Here is a 19,646-nt window from a genome sequence, read left to right on the forward strand (position 1 = left end):
TGTGATTAGTAAAAAATAAAAATGATTAATACGATCACTCTTTCTAAGTTAATGAGCGTATCTATCGCATTGCCAACAAGAATACTTGATGTGCAAACGTCTTAATTATCGTTGGCCGTCGTTAGCTAAGCTCGATGTCGACGATATCATGTACGTTAATCAAGGAAAATCGTCATTTAAAGATATCTAATGCAATTAGTGAATGCTTCCAGATAATAAAGATAGTTTATTGTCAGTGTTATGTATTTTGAGTACAAAATAAATATGTGAGCTCTTTAAATTTATATTAAATAATAAAAAATAACATGTATCAAGAAATAAGAAATAAAATATATTAAGAAGTGTTAAAAATAGAAATATAACATTGAATAAAAAATTCTATTTAACAATTTACGACTACTAGTACTATATTATTTTTTTCATTTCGCAATGCGTGACTTCGCCGCCCATATCGAGATTTTCGAAAGTGTCTTTTTTGCAATCGCTTTCACCTGATCCGTCTCATTGTTCTCATATATCAGCCCACCCAAAACCTTGTACTCGACTCGACTCATCTCATCTTTCAAAGCATGCACGTAGCGCACACGATTTATCTTAATTGGAACACAAAGGAAGTACGTCATCCAAGTAATATGCATTTATACATTTACATTCAAATATTTAATATAAGGTGTTAATATATTATTTTGCAACAAATGAGGAGAAGAGTAAGAAAGTTAAACTATGCTACGTTATGTGTCCTATGTTAAAGTTATAGTACTGTCTTGTATTGTATACATATATGTCGCTTCCGCATTTGTCTTAAATAATTCGTACCTTTTAACGTTTCTCTAGCGTCGAAAGGATATCTCTCTCTCTCTCTCTCTTTCTCTATGTGTGTATCTGTGTACGGTTGTCAAGCGTGACTATAAATTCAAACCGCGCGGAGAAATGGAGAAGGACGGGCATAGTAGGAATTAAAGAAACAAAATTGCAACATAGCGCGGTTGTCTGGCCGACAAGAACGATAAAAGGCCTTGGCGAGCCTTGACCGGTGGACCGTTACTTTACGCCATCCACAGTGACTTAGGTTCCCTATTTTCCTTTTACCAGTACAGCTCGCTGTAAGGCCACCTCATCCATTCCGACTTTTCAATAAATTCGTCATCTATTTTTTCCTTGCAGATAATGCGATTATTCATAGAAAATGTAATTTTTTTGCAGCGGAATAAATGCTAACCGCAACGATCGTGTTACACGCCGCAAAGGAAAGAGAAGAGCCTTTGAAGTTTTCCTTAATGATTGATAAAGTAGCAGTACAGATACTATTTCCGCAGACTGGAGTACAACATACTCCGATGTGAATTACGATTATGAGCCACCTTGCGTAATAGTTTTCATTCATACAAATCTACGGGTAGTAACTTTATTGCTATCTTGTGAGCTTGTGACCACAATTGCAGACTAATATCAGCGTAATCAAGGAGTTTGATACTGTCTCTAGTAGTTATAGTCATTCCAGCTTTCTTCATACTATTTCATCTACCAGCGTGATTTAAATTTTATGTTATATCATATCTACAATTTTTCAACGAAGCTACTTAGGCATTGACTACAAATATTAAATTTTCTTACGATGAATAAATGCTGATAAAGTGATTGAGTAATATGTTATTTCATATTATCCTCCTACGATCGCAATGTTTTGTTCGTGTATAAACATTGTATTGTACTAGGAAATACCAATGGGGAACGTAAGCAAAACGTCGAGGAAACGTATACGTACGATAATTTTTCATTCATATTCATTCATTTACAATTAGTATGATATTCTTTGAAGAATTCTCTATCTCATAAGGTGTCTGCCAAGCGAGTTGCATCCAGGCGAAGCAGCAGAGCCTCAATTCCTACATAATAGAACGTAGATTATCGTTGCCTAGCTCGCAAGACATCGCGGCAGTGACTCACGTTTCAGTAATATTTAGCATTCCGTTTGTGATACCGAAGCGAGTACGGCGAACCAGTCACTTCCTATATAATTCTTTGGTCGATTTGTCGCGAACCTGTAACACGTTCGAGACGTCAGATAAAATTTATCTCTGCCTTTTTGGACGATTCTTCTATGTTTTATGAACATTTTTATTTGCATCTTGCATAACTGAAGTTTACAGAACTACATTCATTGGACGTATCTCTCTGAAAGGCGTTTGAAAAGCACTTGAGACACGTTTGAAAGATTAAAATGTTTTACAGACATCTTTACGATCTGGCTTTACGCGTTGTGTTGTCTACGATGTTATCGCTTAATATTACAAAATGTTCCTTTCAGCATCAGTACGTCTTTAAGCGTCACTCGGAGAGCATTCTCGACATAACTATGCAATTGCATTGATCTATGCAACTCAGACGCTCCTGTAACAGTTAGAAATTGGTCACCGCGTCCGACAATAAGTGGCCACATAAATTTACGTGCTCGATTTCGCGCTGAAACCATGAAACGCATGGAGAAAGGACTAAAAAGAAAACGCTGCTTCTGCACCGGGTTAAATTGCCGCGTTATGTTATAACGATCTTGCATAAACGCTCGACATCTGGCTGGCTACACGCGGCCATCGCACAACGTTCGCCCATTCACTCGCGGAGACCGCGAGAGCCCGTCATTGACGTTCACTCGCGCGTTTATCCGTCAACCTTTATGACCCGCGTCAACGTCTTCCTCGATCCCGCATCGGGAAGAGACGCCGTCTGATCGATCGTAAAAAAATGGCCGCGTCTCGGCGAGAATTGCGCTAATTTACTACCCTTAAAACACGATGCTTTACGAGCGGCAGACCGCGTTTGTCCGTTGCGCTAGAACGCGCTGGTATGCGCTTCTTTTACAACACTCTTTTACATCGCACGGCAAAATGAAGGCAGCGCGCGAAATAAAAATGAGGTTTATCGAGCGCGTTTCGAAGAAACATCCAAGTTATGGACGGCGAATACTATATTGCCTCTCGAATTTGCACTGTAAATTTCTTACCGATTAATTGTTGAAAGAACGGGTCTACAGAGTTAGTTTTTTTATTGTTCAACTCTGGCAAAACACACACTTTTTTTTTAATTAATCACATAATATTCTTCGCGACCATATGTTGGATAAACAGGATCGTATAAGATAATCGCTAAATATTTTTTTTATTTGAGATCATCTGAGAACTAGTTTTAATGAAAAAGGGAAGAAAGCGATATCTTGTCATGTCACAAAGATGATACGCTAAGCTCTTATCTGAATAAGAATGAAATATCTTGTATGCAAATCTTTATAATGGCTCATCAAATTCAGCATTTTAGATACCGCGTCTCAATCCTCTGAAAGGGGGTTTTGAACGCATCAGTCCGGTTTCAAATTTCGAACGCATTTGCATCTAAAAGTGTCACTTTTTTTTAAATATTAAGCCAATTCTTTTATTACTTTTCAATATTTTGAGATATTAAATTGAGTTATTAATGCTTATGCATTATACGTAACGTATATGATTAAGTGATTATGAATATGATTATAGTTCTGGTTTCAGTTTATTATACAACGCCAACGTATCGACCACAGAATCTAATTACGCTTATTTTTAATTAATATAAGATCATAAATTAATTAAAATATTCCGATAATCTGTAAATAATTGATACCATTGTTTTGCATCCAACGCCTAATGCAATCTAATATAATTATATATTTTTATGATTAAATATTATATATATATTTATATAGTTAAAATCATATATTGACAGTTGATTATTCAATGATTTCGCATGCAACTGAAAATTTCGACAATTTTTATCGCAATGACTAATTTTAAAGCTGTATTCTTAGTGTCCTTCGCCTTTGGGAAGAAATTATGAACCAAACGAAGGTCGTCATGTGGATTGATTAACAATACAATGGGTTCTCCCAATTGTAGCCACGCCGATGTAATGACTCTTACCCATGTACGTACCTACATGTGCGTATACGCACGCATGAAACACGTGAAGGGATTCGCGGGCGTGTCGGCGTATACGTACGAAAAACGTGGGACATTGCCTCCTACCATGACCCACTGACACACAAATAGGAAATAACCAAATGCCCTTCCGTCGTTATCCAATATATCCGTAACGTCTCATCACGTCATTTACCCGTGAGACTAAAAGCGATCGACACAATTCTTATATCTTCCTTGCTAGCAGGCGGAACCTCGCGCGTCTCTGCGACATTATATAATTAATAAATATCACCGAAAAAATGCGATGTCAAGGTTCGACTCAGTTACAAATGTTTGAATCGATCTTGTTTATGATGGTGTTTCGGAACATGTTTTAAGAATGTCGAAATGCGATGAAATTTTTGAAAAATATATGAGATATTGTCATACTTTCACTGAGGACCAAAAATTTCTTTCGCAGCTACGTTTGAAAAACAAAGCTTCCTCTAGGAGGAAGCAAAAATAAACTGTAATAAGTTTTCTAGAAGCACTTTATCATTGTGCGAAAATAACTTTGCGGTTTCGTGACTCATGTGAAAGAATCGATATATTCCTTGAAGCAAAATTATTTTGACATTTATTTCATATCTCCACGTCAAAGCTAATTTTAATTTATTTTGTAGGCAAACTGGATTTTTTGAAATAATGGATTAACTCTTAATAATATATTAATTCCTAATGTGTAAAAGAGTTTACAAACGTTTATAAAAAAAAACTTATAATTTTTTAGTTTTTTTAAATCATTTGGAGTAACTGGATTTGATTTGATAAGGCACTTATTTTTCTGAAAGGTGTTTCTTCATTAATCGCGTAATTACAAATAGAAAACCTTTAGACCGATTATTACTAATACAATGATTTAATATTAATACAACTAGGTATATTATAGTAAACGTTCATAAAAGATGATTAATAAAAACAAAATAGCATTTATAATTATATACTTACAAGTTAATAGATAATTTAAATGCATTTTATATAAGTTTATTCTGCGAAAGCACTTAAAAACGCTTATTGTTAGCATTTAATAAGAAATGCAATCACGTTTTATTTCCGCGTAATAGTCCGGTTAAGTTGTCCAATGAATATCAACGGTAACGAGTGTTTGCTATACGCTAGGCAAATAGCTTAATCGGTGACTAAAGGCACGTAATTGTATGTGTGTATCAATTTTATGATTATTTTTACAAAATTGCAATTTGCGATGGCGCGATCACGAATGTTGATTAGTGGTGTATTGCGCGTCAAAAAAATATAGCTAACAACGGTTAGCTGCAGTTTCCCGTAATTACGGGTTGGCTGATGAGCAGAAGAGCCACTATCGAAAGGAAATAATCCTGTTTACGCAACTCTAGCGATTGGAATACAATCACATCGGAGGAATTCTTTTGATCTAAGCGGTTAACGCGATTTATTATTTCACCTTATACGCGTCATCTCAATTATTCTCTCGAGATTTTCACTCTTTTGATCCTTGTCATATCAGCCGCGAATGAATTTATCGTGCACAATAATCATTCGGTACCGTTACGGTCTTGTGACCGTACAGCAAGTTAGCTACTCTGAATGTGGCGGATATCCGGTACAACTTTTCATATCTTTCTCCCTCTAGAGAGGCGTGATGTTTGTTGATTAGTGCTTTTTTTGTTTTCAATATTTCAAGTAAATATTCTGTTTTGTAGGCTGACAGTTTGACATGTGCGTCATTTGTTAAACGCGCAATGAAAAATCGAACATTTTGTTTTGAATGAATGTCATACTTAAAATGACACATGTGTATTAACATTTTACATGGAAAAATGTCCACAAGATATTTCATAATATTAAACTTAACATACCGTATGACATGAAATCTTATCGTAAATCAGGATGTCAAATTCCAATGAATAAATGAATCATTCGTCTTCTATGCGAATGGAAACAAATGACATAGTTCATAGCTCTATTATCAAACAATGGTTGACATATCCACTTTACAACATCTATAAAGTGCTTTTCACTCTGACCCCATTTACACTGCATGTATCCGTTGGATACATAGGAATTTGTTTTGCATTGAAAGTCATTGTTTCTGAAGCGGCTAACAATAATTCATTCTTGAATGCCATTTAAAAATATTTCTAGTTGTTTTGTTGATTTTTAAGTGAGTTTATATTTGGGAAGGGAGAGTGCAAAAGATAAAAATTATAGAATAAAGTCGCCTCTGATATTTCCTATTACGTCACCATCATCGACCGATATCTGATTTTACCATAAAATATTCATGGTGCATTTTTACGTTCGGGGAACATCACGCGCAAGCAGCGTATCTTCGAAACTCATAAAATCGATTTAGCCGTGACACACTTTTCGCTAATTCCCTATAGCCGGTTCCGAAGCGCACATGCCGTTTACGATTTTGTAGAATGATTTAGCTGTTACCGATTGTACTGATCGTATTGGTAACGAAGCGGTAACTCGTTGAAAGGGAAATTGTGAGATAATTCGTTCATAAGGTTCTTCCTCCTTCCTCTTTCAGACAAAACCTGTTCCACGTGCGTTACGCGAGGCGACGTATCATCGATTTATTAATATCCATGATACTTTGAAATTAATTCATAAATGGTGACAATAATACTTCTCAAGCGAGCGATCATGCGTGTAGGGACGTTCGAAGCATTAACGATTACGGAATCGAGGAAGCGTTGATATTTCTCAAACATTTAAAAAGGATGCTTGAAAAGAGCACAGATAATGGTCGATACCTTGAAGTTCATTCACTCGACGAGGAAGTTCGGACGATAGTAGAAAATGAAAGATGGATTTCGCCCATTTTCATGGTTCGAGAATAGCGAATCCTTACATCTGCTACGATTTATAAAGCAAAGGGTATCAGGGATATCTAGCGCTTATAATTCAGTCTAACTTAGAGCACGAGGCGTTCAGATGAATACGTAAGTCTCGGTCAGCGCAATGACTGTTTTATGTCTTTTTTTTTAAACGTTTGCGCAATATGGATAATTTATCATAACGCAAGAAGGAGGTATGTGAAGAAATAGGACTATTTCTTTTTAAAATGTAATGTGCTATTGTACCACATCATACAATTTTGCGCAAGTTGTCACTTATTCGAATATCATAAGATTAGCTTTTGAAGAAATCGAAGGGTTTATGCTCAAAGTAATGGGTTCTCACAGTGAGATAAGAATAAATTGTTTATATTATTATTTTGTTTATGCAATTTATTTAAATAAATTGTTGGATTCTTCTTGCAGATGGCGTGGCTCCGTTTACAAGCTAATCTGGCGAGAACTACTGGCATACCTATTCTTCTACTACCTCATCAATTTTACATATCGATACGTGCTGAATGAGCACCAACGACAGTGAGTACACGAATATTCCCGGAACTAAGTAATAACTCTCGTAAATTCCATTCTTTACGAGGGAGCGGAAGGCTGAAGAAATTTCGAACGGAAAAAGAAATGTTTCGGAATAAAATCCTCGTACATTGATATTAGGGCGACAGCGCACATTTTTTTTATTATTAAATTCTTTCTCGCATTCGGTGACGATTATTCCCGGCCATAATTTCAATACAAATTGCCTCGGAGGAAACTCAGGAAGCGTAATACTTGATTTAAAACTCAAGGCAATGCGGGGTAGGTGTTCAATGTACGTATAAATAATTTGAGCAGACAATGTTTGTCTGCTCTTGATCGTGGGCCAGGAGAACAGCGATTTTATTTCCGCTGATTATTAACTCGTTTGTCGCGTTCTTATCAGGAATAACGCCGAATTCAACGATCGTCCGGCTGGCGCGTGAGCGTACGCTGCCATAACTGTATTTTATGGACGTAGATAAACCCGTGCAATATCAACCTTGGCCCGCCAGCAAATCCGAAGGTTCCAAACACTTTGATCACGGTCACGCGTATCATCGACTAACATCGAGGAATTTACAATACCTTCTTTTTTTATTGGTATTCATTGTTGTATTTTTGCCACGCAGGACACTCGATAACCTTTCCTTCGTTTACCTTCATGATGTTCGATCGGTTGCAAGCGGGAGAACCAAGCGATAAAGATCTTTAACATATAGGTATTAGTGAACAGCAATTTTTAAATATAAAAATTATACTAAATTCTAATGATATTAAAAGAGCGCAATTGTTTCGCGAGTAAGAACTTATCCCATTGCATACTAATTTTGTGAACTATTTCATCGCATTGTTTGTGAAATTAATCGAGATATTCTATCTTCAGCAAAATGTATTTTCGTGTCTTTGCTGTAAATTCATTAAACAATCGCTGCGGGTGACTCGTATCCAAGGACAGTCAATGCCCAATGGACTCCTACAGTGAATGCAAACGACTGTCTAACTAAAAGTATAATTACGGCGCATATTCAAGTAGAAATGCCATAAGCTTACACTTAAAAAAAACGTAACACTTGCATACAAATAATATTATTGTTATGTGATGTATTTGTATTAAGAAATTACAATCTACTATGTACTTACTGTGTATATCTAAATATAGACATAATAGTTTTTCTGTGATTTACTTAAATCGTTTAAACATCAATGCAGTTATTTCTTACAATGTACGATTTTTAAAAGAATTCTTTTGATGCGTCCTCCTGTACGCAAGAAACTACATCATGAAACGTGTTGGACAAGCGTCTGTGTCCGGCGTTAAAAGGAGACATAAAAACGTAACCTGTTATTTATGCGGGGCTGAAAAAGGGGGATAAAGAAGTGTCAGAAGAAAGCGCAAGGATGTAAAAAGATTTCTCCTTTAAATTGCTTCGATTCGTCCGTGCTAAATTTAGAACTGTAGAGACGGTTTAAGGCGGGTTTAGGTCCCAGGGTAAAGAATGAAATAAGCGATTCAGTATTACTGAACAGAGCTAAGCGGACTGCACGCGGTGCTGTGCAAGATTAATCATCCTTCATTGAGATTCCAAAAACCCTTTCGCACTCAGATTTATCTGACAAGCGTCTTTTTTTAGACGAATGTAAAATACCTTTCGTGTCTCGATATATGTAAAATGCTTCTTACGATATATCGTAAAAAGTATTTTAAATTATCAGATTACTATATTGAGCGTGCCTTTTTGGAGAAAGTATTTGATACTGCTGTGTCGTTACTCGAATGACTACGTATGATATTAATATCAGTTTCTTGTGGCCATGATATTGTACGTTCAGGTAACGGTAAGTCAATATTACCTCAAGAGTGCGAATACGGGGCCAGTTATTCGCGGAAATTCCAACATAAACCTACTTACTGAGACATCCTGGAATCGCGGCGTTAATCGGTCAGAATTGATGTGCGAAGTCGTAAACATAACCGTCTTCGGCTACTTTTATGCGTTGTGATTACGCTCTTCTTAAAATGACCCGTTGCGAGGCAATAACCGATATTGACGGGCGAAGCGAGGAAGGAATCAGACTCGCCTCGAAGACGCTTTCGATAAAACAGATTTGCGCTTTCGCTTGCAGTTAGTAGCCAAAACAAAGTAGAAATCCGCATTTATCAACGCTGATCAGCATGTATAATAAGAGGGATAGTTGTCTTCGGGTGCGCGCGAGTGACGGTATATCACCTCAACCTTGCTCCACTTTGAGCGCACGCGAGTTTGCACAGACAATTCTAATACACAATTGTAATACACTTTAACAGTATTCAAATTCACGCCAACATTTCGAATGGACTAGCCTTCTGCAATCCCTTAAAAAATATTTCCTTATTCATATTATTACTCTTCTTTAATTTACCATATTTGTTAATTATGACAGTATTCAATAATGTAAGAATATAATATGCGTTAAAATGTATGTGCATAAAGAAATTTTGTTTTAACATGAAGCACGAAACAAAAGTTTGAGTAAGTGATAAATTGTTTAAAAAAAATTTTATCTTTTCTGCAGGATTTTCGAAAAAATACGTTATTACTTCGGCAACTCCAGCGAATCCATACCCATGTCGTTCGTCCTGGGATTCTACGTAAGCCTTGTTGTGAAAAGATGGTGGGAGCAGTACAAGCTCTTGCCCTGGCCGGATAATCTGGCCCTCTTCATCAGCGCTGCCATTCCTGGAAACGTAAGTATAGAACCTGTCCATCGCGCGCGAGAAAAGGATTCCTTTGTTGGTCTCAAATATGATTAAAAGTATGGTGGCAACAAAGCGTTCTTCTTGAAAGGATAAACGCTATTCTTATTCGTAAAAGTACTGCGAGAAATGAAAGCATTTCAGATGCAAAAAAGAAACTTTAAGCAATGTCTTTAGCGAAAATGATGTTTTTTTTTCCTGCGAAGAAAGCGACCCGCGACAACGTTAATAGATGCAGCCTTGCTTCGAGTAGTCGCTCGTTCGGTCTCATTACGCTAATGAATTGCCGTGACACGTTTCGGTGTCGTTAACCTAAGTAGGTGCCAATCCAGTCATGCCACGCCTAGAAGCGAAAAAAATGTACGGGACGATGATCCTATAATTTCGCAGCCGGTGGCAATTTTGCTTTTTTTATTCGGTTACATAGCTAATACAAACGCCAGGGAACGGATTATAATGTGTTATTTGCTAGGGCCTTGACATAAATAAATATCCCGTTCGTATTTATAATTGGTTTAGTTGTGATAAGCATGCTCGTTTAGCGATAAAAGTTAATTTATTTTTCTTTAAATCCAAACGCATTTGCATAATTTAAGTATAATTGCGTCTTTACACTTTAGTACACTAAAATATATACATCATCCTCGATATTTTCAATGTTTCAAACAATCGTTGTTTTTATGATCTTACTGCTGATACTTGATAAATTTTTTAAGAAAACTCTTTTCAATTACTTTCGTAAATTCTCTGAGGATGATTCTCCAGTCGTGAGTCGGGGAGCTTTAATTTGGACAACGAAGGCGGTTCGGTGCAAGTTTCCACCTCTGGTCAATGACTCAGTGTCGGAGTGAAAGTGCAACGTACCATGGCGAAAAAGAAGGACGAACCTACGCGCGCGCGGGCGCGTCATGCACACTTATATACATATATACACACGTATATATTCTTCTTCTATACACTATACATACTGATCCATTACTTCGATCCATTACTTCGACTTCTAATAAAATACATGTCCATTGGTCATCGAGTGCTAAACTCGTACTACACATGGTCGATGGCTTGCAGCCATCAATTGCTACTGACGACGTTACATTAATAGAGCGAGAGTCGATCAATCGCTACTAAACGATTTAATCGTTTCCTTATGCAACCGCCCTCTTCGCCTCACACACTCAACTCCAGCACTAATTTCATATATTAAACCGCATGGAACGTGCGTCCAGAATGCAACGATTTTCGAGAAAGTTTCGAGAAAAAGCGGTTTGATTGCACGATGTCCCGCCATGCGTACAGTTATTTTTGCTGAAAATGTCAAATTATGGATCTTTAAATCCGAAGCTAGCTAAGGTGTCGCACTACACCGCGGAGCATGAAAGAATGTTGGATTTATTTCATGATTTTCTAACATTTTTTATTATACATTTATTATTGCAATGAGAAAGATATACTTGTGCTACCGCATAAACACTTCGCTACATTCCTTGTCTACCTTCTGACTGTCATTCCATCTTCGTGCGAGAAGCATTATTGCGTTTATGTACAACGGGCTTCTTCAGCCAATGATTGACGAATTCATTGTGGTCTCTCCTCAATTTGCAATGGTATGATAACGATCTCGACTTCAATAAATTTGCGCAACGCAAAATATCCAATTTATATTATAAGTAGTTAAGTAGTATATTATAAGTAGAATTTAATACATTTGTTTTTATATAAAATAAAATATGTTGGAGTACATTTGCATCAGACATATAAAATTAAAATAATCTGCCGCGAATTATAATTTTAAACGATCAAATTTCCGCGTTAAAACAAACTTTCGGTGGGAACTTCAGTGAGATCAAAATTGCACTAGGTGTGTTTTAGACGTATTAACGACATTTAAAATTGTTGTTACGGTTGTTACGTTCTTTCGCGAATTTTCGATTCAAAGCGCAGTGTGCATGCAATTGCGTGCGTACGGTGCAGTGGATCTCTAGGAACGACGGGTTCCGATGGAATTTTTGCACGTAGGTAGGGGACAAGGTCCTCAGCCACGGAACAAGCCCACGGTTATATACATACGCCCGGTCATGTAATCGCGTAATACAGAGTGTCCGATTTGTGAATGAGCAGTGCTGCAGTAGTCAACACGGGGCTTCTGAGCTGCGCCTTTCATTGAAATCCAATTGTAATGCGAAACGACGATCGGCGTTCGGACTGCTACCTTTCCCCACGAGGAGGGTCGTTCGCAAAGCTGCCAAACTGGGCATTTTTACATGCGTGACGGGTAAGTCGCAGAATTCCGAGGAAGGAGTCTGTCTCGTTTTTCGTACGTGCAAATGGAAGATGATGATAAGGCCATAGAAAAGATAACGGTGGTCTACGAACGTCGAAAGACGATTCAGAAAATGCGGAAAGAGAAAGGAATCGCTTTAAGAATGAAGAATTGTTACCATTTCCCTTTTTTTTAAATATTTTTCAACGCGGTTGTAACTGCCATGCAATCAATAAAGCTTGACGTAATTTCTTATGACAGCTCTACGTGCCTGAGAAGGTTTATAGCTCATCGTCGCTGGTGAGCGAAGAATGCAAGGAACCTCCGCGCTCCGTGGAGGCGATGTTAATTAATGTGTGATGTATAAGGTATCGACAGTCATGAAGAAAACATATCTTAGTAATATAAACTAACTCCGACTTATCTTTTGCAATTTATAAATTAAAATCTCAAAAATATTTCCAATCTTCAGCTAATTTTCCTTCAAAATTGTGACAGTTTGAGCATACGGAAAAACTGAATGTCGACATCGTCGATCATTTCCGATTAAATTGATATTCCTCCAAGCGATTGCGGCCGTTGGTGGATTGCAAAACGCGGTTACAAAAGTGCGCGTCAATGTCCAAGAAAGAAAAGAAAATAGCAGGCGTCATCGGGTTTTTCTCCGACTAATATTAGAACAGTTTAAAACGGTAGCAGTGGCCAGGGAGAAGCTCGTAACGTCGGGCCAAGAGAACAAGGGGAAAGTATGTGCGAGACGTGGAAACGTGTCTGGCATTTGTTAAAACGAATTTTGAAGTCGGCGCCGTTCAACCGATACTGATTTATTGCAAATTCAGGTTTTTATTAAGGCGGTGACTTTAAACAGCAGATCGAATGGTTTCTAAATTTATTAGCGCGAGTTAAAATCTATTGCGCGAGCTAGCAGTTAAAATTAGTAAAAAAATTAATGCATTAAAAGAATTAACGCGCTCATCTTAAATTTACCAAAAAGACATAAAATATAATTCACGTATGACTGTTTGTCTGTTTCAGGACGAACGGGGGCGATTGATGAGACGCAACATCGTGAGGTATGCCGTGCTCGCGTACGTCATTACGCTGCAAAGGATTTCGCTCCGCGTTAAGAGGCGTTTCCCGACTCTTCAGCATATGGTGGATGTAGGTCAGTAAGTTACATTTTCGAAATTTAGGTAATACTAGCATGCAAAATGCGATACAGACGATATCTTGAACTTTCTAATCGTAACGTGATATTGGTAATCGAAGCATGCGGAAATTGAACTTGATTTCGCAAAAATATTCTTGAAAACGTTTATTGCTGTGATCGTGCTTAATTTACGAAGGCAGAACACAAGATCAAATTAATATATTTGTCATTCCGATATTTCATTTCATCAACGAAATCGTCCCGACGAAACATTCGTCCTTCTTAAATAGGATTATAATAACAGATTCTCAAAATAGCTCATCAAAACTAATTGTAATTGGAAAGATTTCTAATGTATATAATCATCGTGAATTATTATTCTCTCGATGAGGGACATTGTGCTTAGCCAGCAATGCTCAGCTAGCTAGACCTTGACTTCCACGGATCGTTGCGATCAAGTGCCACTTTTTATGATCGCTAATATTGCCCATGTCTTCAGTAAACATTCAATGATCATTCAAGTCTTTTTACATGATATTTTCTCCACCTCCAAAAATTAACCGACTGTTGATGTAATTTTTTCTATGGTCATTTTCAGTTTGTACAAATATCTACACATCTAACAGATCTTTTTATTTATAGATATAAAAAATTTTTAAAAGATCTTGAAATATTTTCCATAATTATTCTAATAATACTCTCATGCAATATTACTGTTAGTGTAATCAGTGTCATTGTTGGTATGTCTTCCTGCTTACGATTGCTGGAGAGCTATAATAACCACCGCACGGTCAACGATACCTTCAATAATTACGATACCGACAATAGTACTGTTGTTCAAATTTTTTTAATTTGTTCGATGTCCAGCTATTCTTTCAATCGACGAATGTAACGAATGAAAATAATGTCCTACCTGCATTGAGCAGAAATTACTTTCCTCTTTGTGCTGGAGCTCAGTGCGCGGCACTCTTATCACATTACGCGCCACCTTTCCATTAGTCGGCGCGTATCGGCGGACAAAACCGCGTTCACCGCATCATCCATAAACATACAATATAATGTAGCTGCGCCGCGTGTGCCATGACTGCCACGACGGTGCAAGGACAGTCTGGTAATTCTGACTTTTTTCGCCGCTCTTCGAATGCGACTGCGCCAGCAATCGTATAAGCGATATCGTGACCATTGAACGCTCGACAACTATGACACTTCTGTCGCGCGTTAGACGTCGCGCGAAATAATGGATGACGGCGGAACAAAGTCGTATGTTTCAGCAGTTAGCGCATTAAGCGGTACTCAACGGCGCAACGTTGAACAACCGCACACCTATTATCCGTTGCAAACGGACGATAATTCACGTTTAGCTTTGTCTTATCGATATGTCAATTTACAGATAACTATCGGATTTGACAACCGATGCATAACGTAGACATGAATATGATTAATGAGACAGACATTAAAATCTGAAATATCTTTAATGAAAAGTAACTCGACATTATTACGGGTTGCTTTTATGTATTAATTCGCATTTATCAGTTGAATTATTCTGTTTAAATAAGCAACTCGCCTCCTTTGATAGTATAAATATTAAATTTCTAAAAAAATAAACAAAAATTGTTAACTTCATCGCTAGAAGGTAAACAAATAAGGCAAAACAAATAATACAATATTATATTCAAGCGAGATTCTCTTTCAAGTTATCAATCTTCATTATCCGGACGTAAGATTTATCTTCTCGATTGTTACGTTATCTTTGCTACTTCCTGTAATTATATCGTCTACAAAGAAGCCTGCACATTTATGTTCAGTTTCTTACTATCCGACTGTCAGAGCGGATGTTACTCCAGAAATAGCTCGCATTTCTCCAACAAGGATCTCGCGAATGCTCCATGAACATGAGAATACCATTCATCCTTAGATCGGGGAATATAAGTGGTGGAATCTACGGTAAGAACCCGCTCTTCCATGGAAATGACTTCGCGAAAGAAACGTTCCAGCGCGACGAAGCTTTGCTCTCAGAAGAACAAACAGGATCTAAATAGGAGGAATCTTAACTATCGTGGAAACAAAATCTACCCGACGACATGCTCTCTGCGCGACAGTCTCATTAATAATGTATGTGTGAAAAATGCATTGCATTTCTATAAATAAAGCGATGCCAGCTTTTTTGGATTTTACTGGAAAATAGTCTTTCATATAATAAGATAATCACTAAATGATGAAATTGAAGGAATGTCAACGGAATGCTGATATATATTTTACGGCATGCGCATTAGAAATGTAACAATTCCCACGTTGTGCAAGCAGGACATTACAATCGTTGTCGCCTTTGAGGAAAGAATGAGGAAGTACGCGCAAAAGGTGTTCGCACATTATAAATTTTGCAAAAATTCGATAAGGTACAAAAAGAAGGCATTTTCTACAAGCTACTCATACTGACTTGATACAAATAGATCATTTAACATGTGTATTAATTTGATAATTTGAGTTGATGAGAGAGAAAATGAAAATGATAGATCATAACAGAGCTATGCTTACATTCAAATTTGCATTAAATACGCAAATTATTTAGAATATATTGTATTCTCAGCGAAGGTCAAAATCTTTAATCATTCAGAAATATAGATGTAAATGGAAGAAAAGAATGATATCGCGTTTCCTGTTTGAAATACAACTTCAAGACAATCTATATATGACAAAGTTATGAGCAAGAAATTGCTGACGCAAATGTGTACATTATGTATGCAATTACGTACATGTATCAAACTCCAAACAAACATTATGTTTTTGATAGGAAGTATATCATATATATTGTAAAAATAGATATCGCATTCAAGATTAGAAGACAACGGTTTTAGTAGAAACATATAATACGAAAAAGATTTTAACTATTGGTTTTTATCTTATAGTGTCTTTAATTAAAATGTGACGTACTTGAAGCTGCATAATACGCGAATGTAATATCCACTATTGACTATGACAAAGTCACGGATAATAAATTTCGCAGAATTGACCGCGCTCAATAGATATCTTCTTCGAGAAAATATGTGTGTAGGTATATGCGTGTGTGCAAATACAAAATTGCAACGGACGTCATTCGAAACAATTTCATGCATGCGCGTGTCCGACGAGTGGTCGTTGACATCGATGAAGTATTGCGAAAGACACGGAATAAATTTGCCGCTATGACTCGTGTCAGCATTTACGTATATATTTGTCAAGGAGTCGCGTAAAGCTCGAACTTATATCCCAGTAACAACAATACGAACTTTATCGCGTATTTTTCCAACAACAATAAAATCAAATAATTCCGAATGAAAGAAACGTCTTATTCTCGACTTAACTTTCAAATTTGACAGCTACAAATGGCTTCATGAATTGAAAATCTTTGTATTTATATTTTAAACGAACGTTTCGCAAATGCACTCAATAACGAGACGAACCTCGGCGCCGAAGATCCCTGAAAGAGCAGAAAGTCGTTCTGTCGCGTGTCTGTGATCGCGCGAACGATCGCGAGTGAGATTATACAGTGCGACGAGAAGAAATCTCGAAACTCGAGTCTTGAAAGTCGAAATTATCCGCGTGTACCCAATTCCCCCGGCGAATTACGATCTGGAAATCGTCAGGCGCCGCGACGGCGGTCGCGCTCGTCTATATTCTGTCGGCCGCGACTGCCTCTCGCGCACGGCGCCGCGCCGACAGGCAATTTTCACGTGCGTCCGGGTAATTTTCAACGAGCACGGCGAGAGACCGCTTAGAAACGCGGAGCGCCGGCGCCAGTTTCCTCGTCCTTTTCCTTTTTCCTTCTCGTCAACTCCTTGTTTTGTGGCCGCGTCGCTGGAGCAAGCGCACCGCGCCGGCATCTCGCCGCTTCTATTCCCCGGAGCCGAGCCGAGGCAGACGTTGGCGCGGGCTTCTTCATGCCTCTGCCTCATACTCCTCATCCTGTTCTCGTTCTTGCGTGCCGCTTCTTCCTCCTGGTGCATACAGAAATAACCCGATGCGATTGCGGCCGATCCGATGCGCTAATGCCGTGCGTTGCTCGATAATCATCGGTCACGTCTTCGCGATTTCCTCGAGAGGAGTTTCTTGGTCTTCGTACGGCGCCCTTGCTTCTCTCTTTTCCGCGCAGACCTCCTTGCAATCATCCATTGATTTTCACCGTTAACGCACCGGTACGCTTTTCCCTCTGGCTCCGCCACAGATATCACTTAATCGTTTCAATCTCGTTCTGTTTCAAGACCATGATCCGTCGGTTTATTGCGTATTCTAAATGCACTTGCTATCAGATTAATGGCTCTCAGATAGAATTACATTCTTTCACGATATGCCCGGCGTCCATCAATCCATGCGAGGCAAGCAACTTATTAACTTCGTTCAGCGCGATCGTCGTGTTGTTCTGTCAGAAGATGATACCCAGGCGAGCGATTGTGGAAGTTATCTTGGGATCTGCAAGATTCCGCGCAGTTATATCGGGACTAGATGTTAAATATAGCCGGCGTAATGAGAGCCATAATCTAGCTGCAACTGCAGGTGGTAATCGGCTAGACTCTCCGGTATCACGCTGGCGATACGTGAGCTGCCGTTTCGCCTTCTTCGGCAGCTCCGCCAGTTGTGAAGGCTTCAGGAATCACACTGCTGGCCGTCATCATCATCATCATCATCATTATCTTCAACATCGTCGTCATATCATCATCATCATCATTATCATCATCGGTGGCATCCTCAAGTCCACATCAGCGAGAGCAGAGCAAGAAACTTGAGAATCCGTTTCTTCGTTTTTTTCTTCTTCTTTCTTTTCTTTTTCCATCCTTCGTATAAACTCACTGAACGACCATAATACGCCAATGTGTGCGCAGCACGCGCTACCTATATTTAGCACAAATTATTGTCCCAGGTAGAATTTCTCCGCGATTATGCCAAACGATCGGCGGCGCGGGCACGATCCGCAAGAAAATAATTACGCCCGGATATAGCAGCTTCGAGAGCACGCGCTCCATCGGATCGGTAGATAAGATTAGATTGTCCAGTAGTCGTGGGTTTCAAAGGAATTTCACAGTAGTCAAGGCGAGAGACGGGGGAAATCTATGGTATTAATTAATCCCGCGATAAAATTTTTATGCGCGATTATGCGCGTGACACAATAGGCGTTTTCTCACTGGCGGATATCGTCAACGGCAATTGGGCTTTCAAAAAGGAAACAATCGAATTCTTGCAATTAACGTGTCGCAGATAACGGATTCCTTCGCGATTTATTCGTGGAACTCTCCAACATTCTCGAGTCCCTCGAGGAACAGTTATAGAGCGCGTCTGGGTCACGTGAACGTGTCACTAGCCTCAAAAGAGCGGAAAAACCGTGAACTTTATCTGAACATAACGTTACGTAGATATCGGCCTTGGGGAAGGTCGGACCTTGACCATGTTCGCCTAAATGAAGGAAACGAGAGAACGAGGAGAAACGCGCGCTGGACTCCCGGAATATAAGATTTCTTAATCATTTGACGTCTTTATGAGTGTTCATGTGCACGCGCGCATGTATATATCGCGTATTTATGCGAATCTGCTGCGTGATGTACAAGCGATGCATTTCTAATTAACAAAAATGTTTCTTCTATTTTTTTATTTATAATTGTCAGGTGGTTGTTCGGTGTATATCATTTTTTGATAGACATCCACGTTTTACCGAGTTTAAAATTAATCCTTGTGCATGCGCTTTACAGTTAATTTCAGTTTCTACGCAGTGTCGTTGCATCCAGCTAAATAATTAAGAATGCGAATCAGTGTTCATTCGCATTCTTAATTCATAGGCATCGGTACATCACATTTGATTAACGTGCTTTGCACAGAAGCTCCGTTTTCCACGGTACAGAATAATTAGGCATGCGAGTCACCTTGGTCACGGATCTATAGAATTTAAACTGATTTAAATAGAGTCTTTCTATTCTGAAAGTGAGATTGGAACATTTACATGCGTTACCTGTCAGAGATAATTACTATTAAATAATCTTTTACGAGAAAACAAAATTTATGCAAAAATTTATTTAAATTATTTGTGCTTAATCTTCTATAAAATTACTCTAATATTGAATCAGTCATTGAAATATTGAATCCAACTTCTTTGTTATAATGCAACTTCTTTTTTAATAATTATAAAATCGAC

General features: G+C 38.2%; 1 protein-coding gene across 1 annotated transcript in view; it reads left to right on the forward strand.

Moving 5' to 3' along the window:
- The window catches only part of LOC112462462, a 47,260-nt gene that overhangs the window by 14,662 nt on the left and 12,952 nt on the right, over positions 1-19,646 (forward strand). The window contains exons 2-4 of the mRNA XM_025028262.1: positions 7,238-7,348; positions 9,899-10,070; positions 13,375-13,504. Of these exons, the coding sequence (XP_024884030.1) occupies positions 7,238-7,348; positions 9,899-10,070; positions 13,375-13,504 (413 nt within the window). The remainder of the gene's footprint in view (positions 1-7,237; positions 7,349-9,898; positions 10,071-13,374; positions 13,505-19,646) is intronic.

Source organism: Temnothorax curvispinosus, unplaced genomic scaffold, assembly GCF_003070985.1.
Source record: "Temnothorax curvispinosus isolate PA1 unplaced genomic scaffold, ASM307098v1 QBEX01012454.1, whole genome shotgun sequence".
Classification (NCBI taxonomy): domain Eukaryota; kingdom Metazoa; phylum Arthropoda; class Insecta; order Hymenoptera; family Formicidae; genus Temnothorax; species Temnothorax curvispinosus.